The sequence below is a fragment of the Mus musculus genome, chromosome 16 (assembly GCF_000001635.26).
Source record: "Mus musculus strain C57BL/6J chromosome 16, GRCm38.p6 C57BL/6J".
Lineage (NCBI taxonomy): Eukaryota > Metazoa > Chordata > Mammalia > Rodentia > Muridae > Mus > Mus musculus.
Genome location: NC_000082.6, coordinates 13,386,757 through 13,404,852, shown reverse-complemented (window position 1 = coordinate 13,404,852; position 18,096 = coordinate 13,386,757). Strand labels below are relative to the sequence as shown.

The 18,096-nt window shown below is 44.4% G+C and overlaps 1 protein-coding gene and 1 long non-coding RNA gene across 12 annotated transcripts in view; one reads left to right on the top strand and one right to left on the bottom strand.

Annotated features, from left to right (window-relative positions):
- Gm15738 overlaps positions 1-12,468 on the top strand; it is a 30,109-nt gene extending 17,641 nt beyond the window's left edge. For 3 of the 5 annotated variants that reach the window (XR_003951943.1, XR_384686.3, XR_003951944.1), the window contains 2 exons: positions 167-259; positions 10,706-12,468. This is a non-coding gene — a long non-coding RNA (predicted gene 15738). The remainder of the gene's footprint in view (positions 1-166; positions 260-10,705) is intronic. The other 2 variants (XR_003951942.1, XR_384685.3) reach the window with 2 other exon arrangements.
- Positions 1-18,096, bottom strand: part of Mrtfb (myocardin related transcription factor B) — a 161,474-nt gene that overhangs the window by 12,677 nt on the left and 130,701 nt on the right. For all 7 annotated transcript variants that reach the window (XM_006522109.4, XM_030249105.1, XM_006522108.3 and 4 more), the window contains 5 exons: positions 9,893-10,030; positions 6,367-6,629; positions 4,674-4,773; positions 3,169-4,200; positions 1,543-1,698 (listed from right to left, as the gene is read on the bottom strand). In XM_006522109.4, the coding sequence (XP_006522172.1) occupies positions 1,543-1,698; positions 3,169-4,200; positions 4,674-4,773; positions 6,367-6,629; positions 9,893-10,030 (1,689 nt within the window). The remainder of the gene's footprint in view (positions 1-1,542; positions 1,699-3,168; positions 4,201-4,673; positions 4,774-6,366; positions 6,630-9,892; positions 10,031-18,096) is intronic.

The window sequence follows — 18,096 nt, the reverse complement described above, 5'->3', positions numbered from 1 at the left end:
ACGGAGTCACCTCCTCCCTCAGCATTTTCCAGTTCATTAATCCTGCTCCTGGACTTCCTCTGCTGCTACCCCTGGGAGGGCGTCGGGCAAGCCCTCCCAGCAACATGGCTGTCACGTGGGCAGCAATCGTGCCTCACTCCTTCTAAAGAACCACTTTTTGTGTCAGCAGGCCAGAGGGAGACCAGTGCCACGGAGCTCCCAAGTGCTCCCTGCAGCTCCAGGAAGAGGCACCATGTGAACGAAGGGCTACATCCCTCAGGTAGTACTGTGTCTTCCAGGGTTTGGCTTCATCACCAAAATGAGAAGTGCACTTTATATCACCAATGTCCTCAAACACAGTAGCTTCTTCCTTATGCCACCATGGACAGATACGTCTTTCTTTTGTTAGATATATTTGTATGTGTATAGGTATTTTGTGTTGCATGTATATCTGTGTACCTGGTGTATGCCTGATGCCATGAAGATCAGAAATGGGTGTCAGATCCCCTTGGATAGCTGTAAATTGCCACGTGGATGCTGGGAATTGAATCTGGAAGAGTATTCTGTGCTCTTAATTACTTAGGCAACTCTCCTGCCCCAATGTAAACATTCTTTTCCATGAGAGTACGTGAGTGCACATGCCTCTCTCTAAACGCACTTACTGTCTGAGTCTCCTTCTATGTGGCAAATATTACTTTATGGAGATAATGACTCCTAATTCCAGGACTCTGAGAAGTGAGAAACCTTAATTTATACTGTCTATCACTGTGGCCTATCTTCCCTAGCCTGAAGAAAGCTGAGCTTCCTTTTAACTTAGAGAACTACACTAAAGTGGCATTTGTGATTTCTCAGCTTGGCCATGCATGACCGTTTTCCCTTCTCATTCATATCAATGCTGCTGTTGGTAAGCTGGACTCTCTGTTGTCTCAGCACCCGTGGCTCAGGATTACCTAAGCTTACAGACTACGGTGCCTAATTACCTGTTCAAGACCAAAGCTCAGCCTAAGACCCAGATGAGATCATCTGTTTTGAGGCCTTAAGGTTACATCTTTTTCTCTTTTTTCCCTTTTTCTGAGAAAGAGTTTGACTATGTAGCTTAGGCTGTCCTCAGCCTTCCCAGTGATGGTGTGTGACACCTGACCTCCCAGCTCTTTCTCCATGATGTGGCACAGATTCTTATAGATGAAAACATATAAAGTTCTAACTTGAGAGAGAAATCCCAGAAATATCTTTTTTTATCTTCAACTACCTTTCCCCATGGAACAGCACACTTAATTAGAAAAGAAATATACCTTAAAATTCAATAAATCTACCCTACCAGAATTATAAAACAAGCTCTGGGGACTTACTTGGAAAAGGCTTGGACTATTTAAGCATCTTTCACACTAAAGAACTCCCCAGTCCTAGACAAAGTATCTGTGTTCTAATAGCTTTGGATCCAAGGTTTGTTCTCTGGCTGAGGATTACAGCCTTCCCAAAGAACACGATTTTGGGATGATGCTCACTGACAGGGGAGAGGTGACAGAAAAGAATAGCACTAGTCTCTCTTTGTAAGCATCCCACCTTTCTGACTGGCTGAGGCTGGCCCAACACGTGCTGTGGGAAGGCTTCCTGCTTCTGAGGCAGTGCTGAGGTCAAGGCTGAGGGCAGGGCTGCAGCTGGAACCTGTGTGGCAGCAGCTACATGAGGCTGAGCCTGGACTCTTCCTTGTGCTGGGGTCTAGGAAGAAAACAAAAATCAATCTTAGTGTCAAGAAGCACATCTGGAATTGAGTTTATAACACAGTGTAACTGTTTGCTTTGGGATACACAGCTAAGCTGACACAATGGTTATAGTCACACACTTTGGTCCATCTGTATGCATCTGATCTTTAGCAATTTTTCCCTTTCTCTGTCACCCCTCTCTACTTCCCTGGAGATGGGGACTAGGGTTCAAAATTGTCTAGCTTCCTGAGAAACACAGTGCTTCATTATGTACAGTCACCCACCCAAACAACATACTGGGACTTCTATCAACTTTCCCTGAGTGAGTTCGAGGACAATCCTAAACCAGTGACAAATGTCAGACAGCTGTCTTTTTAACCTCACTGTTCCTTAAGGTGGCTAAGATTTCACTTGAAAAGTTTTGAAAGCAGATAACAGAAACAAGACAGCTCTACACATTATAGGTCTGTAACCCATGATACCCAACAACCTACAGAATTGCTTTTAAGCTTGTAGTATACACAGTCTAGGAATAGCCAGAGATGCTGGGCATACAGCTGTATACAGGCCCAGTAGAAAACAGGTTTTCTTCTTGTATCAATGGCAACAAAGGATTTGGATCCACTGGCAATCTAATACACGTTTAGAATAGGTTTCTAACTCATGCGTACTCTGCATACTTCTGCACACAAAGCAGGGCGTCAGATTGCTGTACACTTGTTGAGGGTATTTGGGTACTGACTCCTGCCACGGGTACTGGGCAGATTAAAGCTAAAGCACTGGCTCAAATGGCTTGTTTTCCTTATGACCACATCTAGGTAAGGTCTGCCAGAAGTGCACTATACAGCAAGAGAGTCAATCTGCAGGTCTCTGCAGTCAGAACAACCCCACTTCATGTTTTCCTCAGCTGAAGCATTCTTATATAAATGGCACCTCCCAAGAACAGGCATATGACTCCTGCCACCATCCCCAGCTAGAAGACATGGGATTGATTACATGTCATATCTGTCCCCGGGCTCCTAGAAATGGAAAGTTACTTGGAACCAGGGCAGAGAGTGAAGTGTTCAAGGCACACAGCCTGTGATAATGCCATTAATCTTTAAAAATGTATCTCTATGTCTGTGTGCCTTTGTGAGTTTTTGTGCACATGTGTGCAGGTCCCCAAAGAAATCAGAGGGCATAGGATCTCCTGGAACTGAATTAGACAGCTGACCTGCCTGATGCGGTTGCTAGGAACTGAACCTGAGTCTGCTTTGAGAGCAGTGTGTGCTCTCTACAGCCCTGCGTGCGCATCCGCATCCAAGAGAACAGGAGGTCACCCTGCTGGTTTTTATGATGTAAACACAGTGGTAGCCAGACCAACCCTTCCTCCTCCCCCACACCCACACCACGGCCTTCCAAAACTGTAGCCCACAGTAGCTGCACAACAGCTCAGAGCTAGCTGCAGTATTTGCTATCAGGCAACACTGTGAAGCACACTTCATACCTGGAGTTGAAGGCTGCCTACTGGGAGTTGCACTGAAGTAACATTTGAGCCCTGGATGGACACTGGCAGCAGCAGCTGAGTTGTCTGTGTGGTCAGTAAGGCCTGAGGCTGAGCAACAAGGGCAGGTGGCTGTCCCTGGGAACTAAGGTAGAACTGCGAGACAACGTTCTGCTGCTCTGCTTGGGCCATGGGGACCTCTTGCTTGACGACCACAGTCTTTTTGGCAACAAGGGTCTGGCTACCCGTGGAGATGGGCTGGCCTACAGAGTGGCCAGGCACTGTGATGGGCTGCTGGGGGCTGGAGCAGTCAGGGAGTGAGGCCTCATCCTTGATGGAGGACCCAACACTGCCATGTTTAGGATCTGATGTATTAAAGGGATGTGGGGGATCACTGGGCTGAGGGTCTGGTGGTCGCTGCTGCCCACGTTTTTCCACCTCAAGCTGCATCTTGAGGACCTCCACAAGCTTCTGTTCTTGTTCCAGTTTCCTCTTCAGTTCTTCAATCTGTTTCTCCTTCTCCTGAAGTTTGCGGTCCTTCTCAGCAGCATCCAGTTCTAGAGTAGACAGGGTGCTACTGGAAGGGCTCAGGCTGTCATCATGGCTCACCACCCTCAGGGGAGATGAACACAACAACTGGGAAGGTGACATCATAGTCATGATCTCTGTGAAGGTGTCTGTCATGTTTGTGTCATCGGTACTGAGACTGGACTGCTCAGAGGGTGATGGGGAGATGGGCAGAGGAGAGTGGGCATTTTCAACATGGGGCACACTGCTGGTTGCAGGAAGTGCCAAGTCTGCCTTGAAAGTGGACACAGAGCTTGTTACAGCATTATGCAGTGTTGTGACTGGCAGTGCCACTGTGACCTCTGGGTTACTGGTGACAATGGTTGCTGATGACACTGCCACAATACTGCCAGTGGCAAGGTTACTACTGGTCACTTCCTGGTAGGGTTTCAGGCGTTCAATGAGGTCTGGTTTAGTTCCTGACACTGGCAGACCCCTCAGTTTGAGTTCTGTCTTCAGCTCTGACACCTGGAGGCAAAAGCAGATCAGGTGCTTGGTTTTATGAGTCACCCACACATAAACACCAGAACACACCTCCGTGGCCCACAGAGGGATGGTGACACTCCCAATACATATCTGGACCTGCCATATAAACAGACTTTCTCCATTTGTACACACTGTGATAACTTAAGTCTACAGAGGAGGCACAGGAGCCTGTGAGCAGTAACTATAAAACAGGTGATATTGCAGTAATTACTACAGAGAAGTGATCTCTTCTCTGGGTGCTCAAATAAGGCACATGGTCAGTAAATGAGAATTAGTATTAACTATTTGAAATCTAACACCTAGGGGAATAAAAGGAAAACACTTCCATAAAGGGTGCTGGTGCATTGCTAAAGTTGTCCATCTATAGACAACTGGCACATGACAGGCAAACCTGGCCACCTGCTCATGTGCAAGGAAGGCACTCAGGGGTGAGGAGCTAGAGGTGGAGTTGTCACCTTTAAGTCATCCAAGCTGGAGGGCAGCGGTCCTGGCCTCCTCGCCGGCATGCTGCTGCTACTGCCGCTGTTACTGCCGCTGCTGCTGTTCTTGTCAGTTCTTCAAGAAAAAGAGAAATCAGAGCTTACGTCAAGCTTGGTCTAGGTTTCAGTCTATAAGCCATCTGTCAGCTTACAAGGAGAATCGACTTCGGATACAGACAGGAAAACTCAGCATTGTGGAAATGTCAAATGCATCCTACTCCAGTCAAACCCCCAGGATCTCCATCTGTGTGTGGAGGACATTTAGAAGGCCACTCTGTGCTTTATGCAGAAAGGGCAAAGGGCTGGGATCGGCTCAGGTGACCTTGCAAGGAGAGCCGAGGCATATGCTGTCCGTTAGCAGCGACCATGGTCACAGCGGCGCCTTTCAGCACTTCCTGATGTGATGCAGTCAAGACTTAGAAATGAAGTTCTCCAAGGTCTGGGTGAAATGATGAGAGTCTCATGTCTCATGTCAGATTTGGAGGAACTCTATCTGTGCTCTTTGTTTTACTGCCATTCAATATTGTCCCCACAGGGAGCATTCCTGGGTATTTTCTGAATCAACCTTGCCATGAAGTTTGAGTAACAGCTATACTGTGCTTTCCCATTTCCACACGCTGATGTTTTAAGCATATGCTTCACAATATGGTTGACATTACCAAAGGATTTAGTCTTCATCATGACATCTTCATCTTAGGAGAAGCAAGCTGATAATCATCCCCTATAAGGAGCTATTATTTTATAACAGCATCTTTTAGTGGGGTTCCTAAGAAGCTAGCCTGGTCTATAGGGCCAGTGGTGTCCAGTCTTACTGAACAGCTCACTCAGAGTATTTTTCTAATGACAAGCTTTCTGTCTTCTTTTAGTCTCATCTCCAGGTGGGTAAGTGTTAAGTGAAAGATGGGGTTTTCTATTCAGAAAAAAACATACTGGGATAAATATTTTAAAAAATGTTCAGTCAATGAGTTGAGGGTACAAACTTGCCTGCTCTGGCCCTCAGGCCAGGTTTCAAGCTGTACAGATGCCATCCTTCTCTGGTCCTGGGCATGCAGACCACTCCCTGTATGTCATGTCTGACCCATCCGTCACTACCTCGTCATGGCCCCTCTGTCCCTCAACATTTCCAGGCTCCTTCACTATCAGCATCCAAGTGTTGTCTTTAATGATTCAGTCTTACCCAGTTCCCACTGCCTAAGACACTGCACTGTCTGCCACGTGGAACAGAGTCTACTGCAGACAGCTCTCCTTACTTACTGCCTTTCACCTGTCTTAGGAACTGATCATGGTCCCCACCAGACAGCTGTCTTAGCTCCCTTGCTGCTGTTCTTCTTCCCTGTTTGGAAGAGCTTTCCATGTGGAACTTTCCCCAAACCTTCCCCTCATTCCTCCCTTTCTGCCCTTGCGCCTTCCCTGCAGGAGGGTGTGCATGCTGAGGGCTTTCTCACAGCAGCTGATACTGATGGGTCCTGAATGGTTGTGAAGGGCTTAGAGACTAGATGGCAGGCCACAATGGCCGTGGGATTTTAGACACTGTGGAAAGCCTCGTCCACAGCCAAGTGAGGGTGGTCCCTGAGCAGAGTACTTGGGCATACCCAACCTTCTGTAACTTGGGATCCTCCCAAAGCCGGGATACAAGCCACACCAGGACAAATCCCTGAGCACAGCTTACTTGATGGGTGCAGGTAGGATGGTCTGGTAGTTGTAGTGCTGCTGCTGCTGTTGCTGCTGCTGCTGGCTCAGGATCTGCAGCTGTAGGAAGAGCTGCTGCTGCTGGAGCAGGCGGGCATAGTTGGAGTCCATCTGTGGCTCGCTCTTCTCCCCCTTCTGGTTGGGTGGAATGTACTGGTGGTACTTAAGCTTCTTCACTCGCGGTTTCGGATCTTTGCATTTTTTGCTACGGTGTTTGTCGTTTGGATTCTTGGGATGGCTTTGCTGATTTTGGAGGAAATAATAAAAAGGAAAACATTTTAAGACATGTCAGAGTAACATGGACTGAATCTGCTTGTTGATTGATCAGTGTTGAAAGTGCAAAGGAACTTTTACATATTTGACAGTGTAGGAAATGTCTGTTCCTGATATAGCTATGTAGTACCCTGGCTTAAAGCAAGAGTTTCAAACTTACTGCTAATAAACCCATCTATCTATTCATGGAGGGCGGGTGTCAGCCCAGGAGAGTGAAACATACATGATAGCATGTCTTAGTGATTCACAAGTAAAACAGCAGAGTGCCTTAGACAGTCCTGCCTGGCCTTGGCAAGGAATACATGAAATACATTTCAGGAACCACTGACCTGGCCTGCAATTCTAGCACTCAGGAAGGAGGAACAGGAGGATCAGGAGTTTAAGGTCAGTCTTGGCTACAGAGTCTGAGGCCAGCCTAGGTTACATAAGACCCTATCTCAAAACAAAGAACCACAAAGACAAATGCAGACTTAGTTTGATTTAAAGATTTTCATTCTACGTGGCTCCCTTGGCTTAGACAAGATGGTTGGTCTGGCACTGCTGATACAAATAACAGACATCTACTCTGGGCTTCCTGCATAGAGACACAAAGATCCTCACGTATAATATCTCCTATTAAAAAGCGGGTTGTATACTGCAAGTGTAATAAGGAGATGATTAATGTCACTATTATAGTGTGACATTAAAAATGCCTCCTTCTAGTGAGAATAAGATAGTTTCAAGGAAAATAATACTAAGTGTTGAGGTTTGGTCTGTTGCTATGTATTGTAATACTAAATTGTATATCAGCAGGCCTATGCCTACAGTGACTTCTCAAGTTTACATAAGCTTTTGTTGTGCAAACATTGTTCTTTGATTTAAAACCATTGGTTAAGCAAGCTTGGCTACAGCTAATTACTGGAGGAATTTAGGTTTGGAGTGACCTGGTTGGGGGAGACAGCCTTGAGAAGAGGAGAAGGAAGTCGCCATGAGGGCAGATGGATGATGAGCACAGGACCAGGAGAAACAGCAGGTATCTGGGGTACTCTGCTGGGGAGGTAGCCAGGCCAGCAGGTAGAAGAGGAGTAATTGTCAAGGCCAAATAAAGTAACCACAGTCTGAGTCTCATTTATCTGTAAGTTGGGGGAGGATACGCTTAGATACTCTTGCCCTGTCTTATGATTGACAAGGCAGCTTTTCCTGCATTGTTCTTTTCAGTTTCAGAATCATCAGACCACTCTGCCTTTTCGTATCCATACAACTTCATCTGAAAAGAAAACCAATAAAAAACAGAGCAAGTTTGTTTGGCTTGTCCTATTCTGGTCTATTGTTGTTTATCTTATCTATTATTCTTTAGATGCCTGTTTCTAATGAGAGACAGAAAGAGTTTAGGGAGGAAAGATGGGGAGAATCTTGAGGAGTTGGGAGAGGGGAAACTTTGATTGAAATATATCATTTGAAAACATCTATTTTCAATAAAAGAAAGAAAAAACACAACAAGACAAAGAACAAAATGAAACAAAACAGTGGGCTGGAGAGGTGGCTCAGCTGTAGAAGTACTGGCTGCTCTTGCAGAACACCTGGGTTTTGGGGCACTCACATGGTGCACATATATATATAAACATGAATACTAATACAAATAAAAAATGAAAAGCCCCAGAAATAAGAGGACATCATTCCTAAGCTGCTTTAGTCACAGACAACTGACTAGATCTTCTGAATAAGCAACATATACATGCTCATCCCCAGAGCACCGAGCAGAGACTGCAGCTGTTAATTCACTTGGGCACATCCCTCCTGTTGAATGCCAGAGTAAAGTGTATGCTCACTGGGAAGGTGCCTTCCTCTCCCTGCACAGACTACATGTCATGAGAGAATGGCTCTGTAGCATGACTTTTATAGCAGGGTTACAAACTGCTAATGGAACAGGCTGCTTGATTCACAAGAGCTCAGTGTGCATCCTTTCCATAAATCTGTGCTTGGGACATCACACAGTGCACTTGAAGCTGGTGGCTGTGGTGGGAGCAGGTACCCCATAGAAACTGGCAAGGCTGTAACTTGCCTTTCAGCCTGCTCAGCTATTACACCCCCTCCAGCACACCACTCAAGCCTCCCTGCGGGAGTCCTTGATGGACCCCCTCCCTCTGTCTGCGCTGGGACTACACAGTCATCCTTGGTGCTTCTTTCCCAGAGTCAAAGCCCTTCCTAAAAGGAGACACTAGGGAAGCAGAGGAGGAGAGAGGTGACAAGGACAGTCTAGCATCCTGGCTCTTTTAGTGCCATTCAGAGATACAGGGGGGTGGAGATACTGCAACATCTGTTAGGAAGTGACTTTGTTGATATTCCTGGTTCCAGTACTGGAGTTAGACTCCCACTGCCTCAGAAAGCCTTGGTGGGAAGGTGGGAGAGAAGACGTTACTCATCTGAAAGGCATGCCTTTGCCCTATAACTGAGTGCTGCCTGACCATCAGGGCAGGAAAAGGCTGGAGTAGAACCTGGGAGACTGGACCTTTCTGGCCACGCCACTTCTTAACCTATTTGAGGATCAGTTTCTTCATGACTGCAAGGTTAGCTAACACTAATATCCTACATAGTTCAAGAGCTCTGAGACACGTATGCTGCCAATTTTAGGAAGAACTACCTATAAAATGATTAAATTATTCCTTGCTCTCCTATCATGTTATTATAGGACTTTAAGAAATTTTAAAATGTACTATAAAGTTAAGTTCCCCCCCACCCCTGCCTTTGATAGCTATTCTAACTGAATTATTTCAGCCAAGTGCACTTTGGGGAACAGTGCCATGAACTGGGCTTCCTGGAGATCATACCAAGTGCTTCTGGCCAAAATGGCTAACCCAAACCTTTCCAGAGTTTCTGAGCAGCACACACCTGGATACCAGAGAGATTCTTCACTCTGTGCATAAATTATTCCCAAAGCTGGCTGTCATAAAAGACACCTATGTGAGGCTGTACCTCCAGTGCTGAGGCAAGTCATCTGAGCGTGCTCAGTGGGCAGGGCTGCTGACGGAAGGATTCCTGAAGTGTACCTCACAGCACACGACTTCATGCAAGCCAAGCTCTCTTACCATTTTTCTGTTACCATGAGGACAGGTCATGTGTTGACTCAGCCTATCAAGCACTACAGTTTAGTTTTCAAGGACTGGGTTAAAAGCATGTGGGAGGTGAAGACACAAGATCTGTTTAGTGTCCATAGGCTTGAGACAGAGCCACTGAGTGGAGTCCTGGGTACCCACCTTCACCAGCATTGGGCCAGACTTCGCTGAGGACACAGTGTTTGTAGGGAGCACGGGAGCTGTAGACCTTGTGGGAGGCTGGTCTGCAGTTAGAGGGGTTTTCAAGAATTCAGGAACTGCTGGGGACACTGAGGTAAACTGTTGGGAAAGGCAGAAAAAGAAAAGGTCATGAGATCAGTGACTGTAAGAGGACTGGAATTACCAAATACTCCTTCCTGACTATCCAGTACAAAGTGGTCAGCCTCAAACTACACTCACAGAAACAACAGAAATGGACTCAGCAGGTTGGTTTTATGTTTGTACACACCAGCATACACATATACATATATGTAGTAATGATAAAGCATAAGAAAGAGGCTCTCAATTTGAAAGGGGGGTTGGAGGGGCTCGAAGGAGGAAAGGAGGGGTAAGTTACACAATTCTATAAATGCATAAAATCTTACAAATGTTAAAAATAAAAACAAGTCTACAACCATGAAACAAAGAAAAATATCCTATTGTGCCTAGGGTCCAAAGCACTTACAGACTCCATCTTGACGAAGCACGTTACTTACGTGCTTACCTCTGTAGCAATGGGTACCTGAGACTAAGGAAGGTTAGACTGAGAGATGGCAGTGGTTTTAAGTTTTTTTCCCCTCAAAAATATGGTTAGAACCATCCTTATTTTTGGAAAAAAAATTCAAGACTCATAAAAATATCCAAAACAATATATGGCATTTTTCCTGATAGACAGGGTCTGGCCTCTCAGAGAATGGACGTGCTCTGTCCCCCTGCAGCTGGCAGCATCTCAGTGAAGACTTTTGTCACCCCCAGGGCCTTCACTGTGCTGCACACCTCAGACTTCTGCCTCCTCGGAGCTGACGCTAACTGACCACATACATTGTGTCTTTCAAAAGAGCAGCTGAATAACATATTCCCAGAAGACTGTCTCATTGCAGCCTGGAGCTTCTCTGATAGATGCTGGGCTTTGTCTTCCCCAGGGAGCAGCAGCATGGAGCTGGGGTGAGGTGGAAGTCAGAAGAAGCCGCAGAAGGTCTCACTCCTCACTAGTACTTCACTTCACATGTGACAGTGTCACCATCATGTGTCAGTGCCATATGCTATGGCCTCGACTTCAGGAATGACAACCCAAACCTGTCCTTTCAGTTCCTTGAACAACCCTCAAATACATTATAGCAACAATCAAAATCAGTTCTCTTGTGGAAGTATTTAAAATAGCAAACTATTTTTTTCTTCCTTAAAATAAACAACCTGAAAACCTGGAATACTATTAGCAACAACAACTATGAAACCTGGTGTGAATAAGCAATAAACATTTGTTTAATTGATGAATGGTGCTGTTGTGGCTTTTCCTTAGCAGTCAACCTCAAGCCCAGCTGTGCCAGTGTGAGCACAAGTCCACAGCTCTCTCCTTAAGGCCAGCTCCTGCTATTCATTTCAGCTTAGGATTATTAATGTTAAGTTACTGTAAGGAGCTCTGTAAAGAAAGCTGTGGTCAGTTTCATTTCATCCAGAAATGGCTTCTAGGGACCTGTCCTGTGTTCTTCAATACTAAGATGTCTGGCTCCTTGACAAACCTGTGGCCAGCCAAGTAAAAGGTGGCACTTCCTTACGGGACATGGCTTTATGTTATTAGTTATTATCTAGAGAGAAGTACCTCTGGGTGGTCTTACAGGGAGCAGTCTTTGACTCTTGTATAATTGGTATATGAAGTAGAAGCAAATGCTTAAATTTTGAATTACATATTTATGTTCACACATTCTGCCTTGTGTGCTGACCAGCACAGGCAGTCATGATATATTTGAGAGTAAAGTGTTAACAACTTGAAGGGTCATCAGAGCATGGGGATGCTAGTGAGGATGTCTTCTGACCTACATCCCTAGGCTGTGCCTCCTTTAGCCTCTAAAGCAGATGCTGTCTTCTCATTATCTCTACTTCAGTGTGACTGTTCTCCACTGAAATGCAGTGGCTGCTCGCTGTACCTAATGAGAAGATGCACAAGTTGACAGAAGAGATCCAGAGTGGCCCAGGCATTCTGTCAGGCTTTGTAGCATGTCTTCAGAAGGACCCAAAATATCCTCCCCAAATGACACCCAGATCATGTCTAGGTGTTAGGCTCCAATTAGGTAAACTCTCCAAAGAATCCAGGTGCCAGGGTTCTGAAATAACCATGTTCTAAAAGGATTGAAAATATGCAGGTCACAAAGGACACTTTCTCTGCTCTGAGCAATATGACATAACCTTAGAAAGAATGCTAGGTGAATGTCTAATGACACTGAAACCCACAGTCATCTTGTGAATTTCTACCTTTAATGATACAGGAAACTAAAGAATAAACAGAAGTTGCAGACCTGACTTTCCATTCCACAGGGTGACTATTCCCACCACAGGGTATAGATCATGATTGCTGGTATCTTCATTTTCATCCCAACACCATCAAAAAAAAAAAAAAAAAATCACCAGGGGCTGGGGACTGGCTCAGCTGGGGGACTGCTTGCCACGTAAGCACGAGGACCTGAGTTTGGAAACCGAGTATTCATGCAAAAAAAAAAAAAAAAAAAAAAAAAAAAAGAAAGCAAGGTCTGACAGCATGCCTCGGTAATCCCAGTGCTGGGAGAACATGAGAAGTACACAGAGACACCAGCACAAGCTGGTGGGTCCTAGGCCAGTGTCTGCTTTCTAATGTACCTATGGTGGTGTGGGTACATGTATATAGTGCTGCTTTAAAAAGTGTGTGCATTAAACTATAAACAGAAGTGAGGCTGGAGAGACAGTTTAGTGGTTAAGAACCCAAACAGTTCCTGCAGAGGGTCTGAGTTTGGGTCTCACCACCAGCCTGGGTGGCTTATTCCTGCCTGAAACTAGCTCTAGAGGAGCTGGGCCCCAACAGACATATACACATACATCAGTAAGACTAAGCACATTTAGAGGCACCCTTGGTGTCTCCTCCACCCTTCCATGAGCCCCATTCTCTTCTCATAGTAACTACTGCACTATTTGCTGTCTATGAATTCAATGGCGTGACACAGTCCATGTCTGTCCCTTCGTGATTGGCTGGCTCCTTTAGCATGATGCTCAGGTTTGTTCATGCTGAGGTTGGTGCAGAACCCCTTCCTTCCTAAGGGTAGCTTTTGTTTCTGCATTCGGCCACGGTGCACACTAGGGCTCTTTTTCTGTTGCCACGAGATACTGTCCTCAGGAAACAAGTATGAATGCTTGGTATGTATATTGTACAGAATATATATGTTCTAATTCTTTGTTTCAACTTTTTGGTTGTTTGTTTTTAAGACAGGGTCTTACTATAAGGTCCAGGTCAGCTTGCAAAGTACTGGATTATAGGTGTGTGCCACAACATCCCACTTCCTGCTTTCAACTCAGAAACAGAACTGCTGGGTTATTGGTTAAGTTCTGTGTTAAACATTATTTAATTAGTTTCTCTGTGTAAGTGTGTGGGCATGCAGTCAGTGGAGGCTGGGAGGTAACATTCGGGAGCCACTTTGTTCATTCTACTATGCAGGCTACAGGGAAAGAATTTATATCATCAGACCTGGCAGCAAATACCTTTACTCACTTGAGCCATCTCACTGGCCCAGTAAGATTGTGTATATATTTTTAAAGATGTATTTATTTATTTTATTCATATGAGTACACTGTAGCTGCTTTCAGACACACCAGAAGAGGGCATCAGATCCCATTTCAGATAGTTGTGAGCTACCATGTGGTGGCTGGGAATTGAATTCAGGACCTCTGGAAAAGCAGTCAGTGCTTTTAACCGCTGAGCCATCTCTCCAGCCCCATAAGATTGTATTTTTAAGACATCATTTTCTACAGTTACTATGTAATTACACTTAACTATTGTAAATAATACCCAAGAATTCTAATTTCTCTACACACTTGCCAGAATGTGATATTTTCTGGGTATGTGGTAAGCATTTTGTGGCTTTATGTTTCCTTAATGATTATTTTATGCTATGTGTGTTGTTTATGTAACAATTATGAAACAACAAAGGCCATCATATTTTATTGGCCCCTTGCATTCTACCCTATTTAGCATTTCTATTGCTGTGACAAAACATGGCTAAAGCAACTAAAGGAAGAGAGGGTTTAATTGGCTCACATGTCCATATTGGTTTTCATTACTGAAAGGAGTCAGAACAGGGATGGCGAGAGCTAACGCAGAGGCCAGGGAGAGTGCTGTTTATGGGCTTGTTCAACCTGCTTTCTTACAGAATTTGCCCGGGGATGGGGATGGCCCCATCCAAAATGGGCTAGGCCTTCCCTATCAATCATTAAATAAGAAGATATTCTACAGGCTTGCTTCCATAGTTTGGTCTTATGAAGGTGTTTTCTTAATCGAGGGTCTCTCATCTCAGATGACTTTAGTTTGTGTCAAGTTGACATAATTCTTTAGAGAAATGTCACTCAAGTCTTGCACCAATTTTTGAATACTGTTTTCTTGATGCCCTTTATGTATATCAGAGATAATTCTTCATTCTGTGGGTTCGCTTTATTTATTATTATTTTACTTTCTGTGGGTTGGCTTTTTATTCTGGTGATAAGATTGTTTGTTCAGCCCTTCTTAATTTTGATGAGACCTAATTATCTACCTTTACTCTTGTTGCCCGGATCTTGTGTTCAAGACCCAAAACAGGGCAAATATGAGGTCGAGATGACCCTCCTGTGCTGCTTCCCATGTCTGTCCCAGTATCAGAGCTCACATGCAGGTCTTCCTGCTAAGTCCTACATTCATTCTGTGTAGGACTGTAAGGAAAGAAACACACTCAGGTTCACTCTCCTGCTTATGGATATACTGTTGCCTTACTAGCACAGTAGTATACCATTGCCTTAGTTGCCTAAGTAGTTTTTCTTGGTGATCTTGGTGTCTTTGTCAAGGAGTACATCACCACATACAAGAGGGCTCTTTTCTCTAGGCTCTTATTTCAGTGGGCTCTGACAGATTCTACTTGGCTGTGTGCTTGTTCTTATGTTAGCACCATATTATTTTGACTTCTCTGGCTTCATAATAAGTTTTAAAACCAATGCATTATATATACATATGAAATTATCAAAAGAAGAATTTAATTAATAACAAGTTAAAAAATACGGAAAGGGCGAGGCTGACAATACTGTATTCTTTTAAGTTCATGATGGTTTTAAGGGCCCCTTACCAGGTTATGATAGGGCTTCCATGCTCGGCTGACATTTCTGTAGTGATAACCTGATTCTCTTCTCTCTTTCTACATACTTTCTCAATGCATTGTCTTTGGTTACTATGCCAATTATGCACAAAATTGTCACAGACAGAGATGTTGCTTTATGGCATCCCCATGTCTACCAGGCAGACCTGAAGGCATCAATCCTCCTGTCTTGGCTTCTTGAGGGTGGGAATACAGAGGTGTACACCCATCCTCAGCTCTCTTTTCTACTAGTAAGAGCAAACACTGTTGTAAACCATATCGTCATTACCACAGATTTAAAATTTTAAATTCTGCATAAAAACAGAGTTAGAAATCAAGGTTGAAATAGTTTTTTATTTGTCCATATATGATTGTATTGATTAGCTTGCTTTTACTATGACAAATTGCCTGAGATAATCAACCTAGTTAAGGGAAAAGTGTATTTAGGCTGTGGTTTCACACGTCCTGTTACTTTGGCACAAGTCCATTCCGGTGAAAGTGTATGGAGGAGACAGCTTGCTACCTCGTGGTAGCTTGGAAGCAGGGGACAAAGTGAAAAGGGCAAAAGACTCTGAAAAACTGCTCACCAGAGCAGCTGGCCAACAAAGTTCCTTCTCAACGTACCAGGCTTTGGGAATTCAAACAAGTCCTACAAGACCAGGCTTATAGTTGACCATCATGGTGTTTTAAAATAATAGATGATTAAAGGGCTTAAGAAATTTCTAAGAGTGTGCAGATGAAAGAGACTAGGTAAGCCCCTGGCACCCACATGTGGAAACGGATTTTCTACAGTTTCCCAATGTTCATGAGATGCCTAAAAGCATAAAACAAGTTGGGCTCCATTTGCTGTACGTGATCTTTGGGTATGGAATGAGTTCTAAAGCTGAGAGAAATACCTAGTTAGTCTGTGTTAATCTGTGGTTTCAATGACTGTCCTGCCTTAGGCTGGTGGGAAGGCAGAGGTACGGCAAGGTAAGGTGCTTCACTCATTAAGTCAGTATGCTGTGTTTGGCTTGTATATTCTGTGGTTCTATGATAAAATGAGTGATGATAGCACTGTCTCATAGCTGGTGAGGAGCAATATGCTAAGACCCTGTCCCTTGAGGTAAATGTAGGAGTAATTATATTAGGGTAGGTAAACCGTAGTAGATTTTATACATGTATTGAGCACTGTGATCTGAATGTGGGATGCCCTCCACAGGCTCCCAATGCTTAGTCCCAAGTTGGAGGTGATAGTTTAGGTTACTGGGGGTGGGCACCAAGGTTTTCTAGCTTGGCTCACGTCCTAGTCACTGTTCTCTAGACTGCAGATGCAACTTGAAGAGCCACTTTTCCTGCTGCCATGCCTGTCCTGCCATTTTAGACTTTTTTCTCACAAACTACAAGGCAAAACAAGGATGTTAAGTAGCTTCTTGCCAGGTACTTGCTCATAGTCATGAGAAACAGAACTAATAAAAGAAATTAAGAAACCTGGCCAAATACAATAAAGTTAAAAATTGTCAAAATAAAAGTTACCAATTCTAGGTAATATAAAAATCCTTGACTTGACTGATACAAGGCTTGCTTCTGAACTTAAATTTAAAAAAATGAAGACAGAACAGAACCCTGACAGTGTTACTTACAGTCCTACTTAAGGTTTCCTGTTCTCAGGTATCAGGTAGCATGGCTGCCAGGGTCAATGACAGAGAGGACAGAATCTCTCTTGCCAGAAGAGCCGCTGTGGCACATACATTTCTTGTTGCTGTGACCAAACACCTACCTAGAATTCCAAGGGAGGAAGGGTTATTCTGGCTCCCAGCTCTGACATACTGGGTGGAGAAGGCATGGCAGTGGGAGGCTACAGGCACACATCTGCTAGCCGAAGAGACAAAGGCTGAGCTAGCCTAGCTTCCTCCTCTCTCTTGATGTATTCAGTGGGATCCATCCCATGTAGGACCACCCTGGGTGTCCTGTACTCAGTTAAGCCTCTCTGAGAAACACCCTCAGCAGACATACTCTTGCTTAGATCTCCTACCTGACTCCAAAGCTCATCAAGTTGGTAATAAGGATCAACCATCACAGCTTCAAGCAACAAATTTCAGAGAGCTGAAGTGATAATTCTGTTATAATAGCCATGTGAATAGCTGTTTCACCAACTTGATCTAATCAGACAGAAGCAAGAAAGTAACCCTAATGACTAAGTAAAATGTTTTTCTAAAGTTTATTTACTTACATTCTTGACATTCTTTTTAGGCCTATTTTTAAAGCCTCAGCCAGGGTGAAGCAAATATGTGAGAGCACAGTAGGGCGGGCGCCCCTTCTCCATCTGCTCAGACCTCAGTGTGTGCTGCTCCTTAACCCTCAGTTTTCCCCGGGGCCAGGTTCCAGAAATACTGTGGGCCACAGACAGGGCCAGGTTCCAGAAATACTGTGGGCCACAGACACTGCTGTTTTGTGAGTCTGGATCTGGGCTGTCGCCACCCATACCATCTCTGATGGGACCACTTTTAAATATAAGAATACAAATGTCTATAGATTTTCCAGTCAGTCATTTAGAGACCTTAGTTAAGTCAGCCCTTATTGAAAACCTTTGGGTGCACACATGCATATAACACACAGACTAAGTTCCTCCACATATACATGCACTAAGTTGTCTGCCCTCCAAATATACACTAAATTGTCTACCACCCCACAAAGTTGCTAGCTCCCAACTCTACATGGTCTACCTCTATAGTCAAGAGTTCTTTATTCTCACCAAAGACAACACACAAGCAGAATATGTATTTTGTACTACAATGAAGAGTGTAATGAAGAAATGCTTCAAGACAACTTTCTAACAAGAATATGTTCACAAGCGAAGGACAGAAGAAAATGCATTTTTAGTCTCTGAGGTGTTCACATCCTGTCCACTCAAACTGTCCCTTACACCAAGGCCTACTTCATTATCTGGCAATTTAGCCAAAGAAATAATCAGGCAAGAGCCAAAAACTGTAATCAGCAAGCGGGAGTGAAGACAATGGCATCTTACTGTAAACACAAAAGTAAACA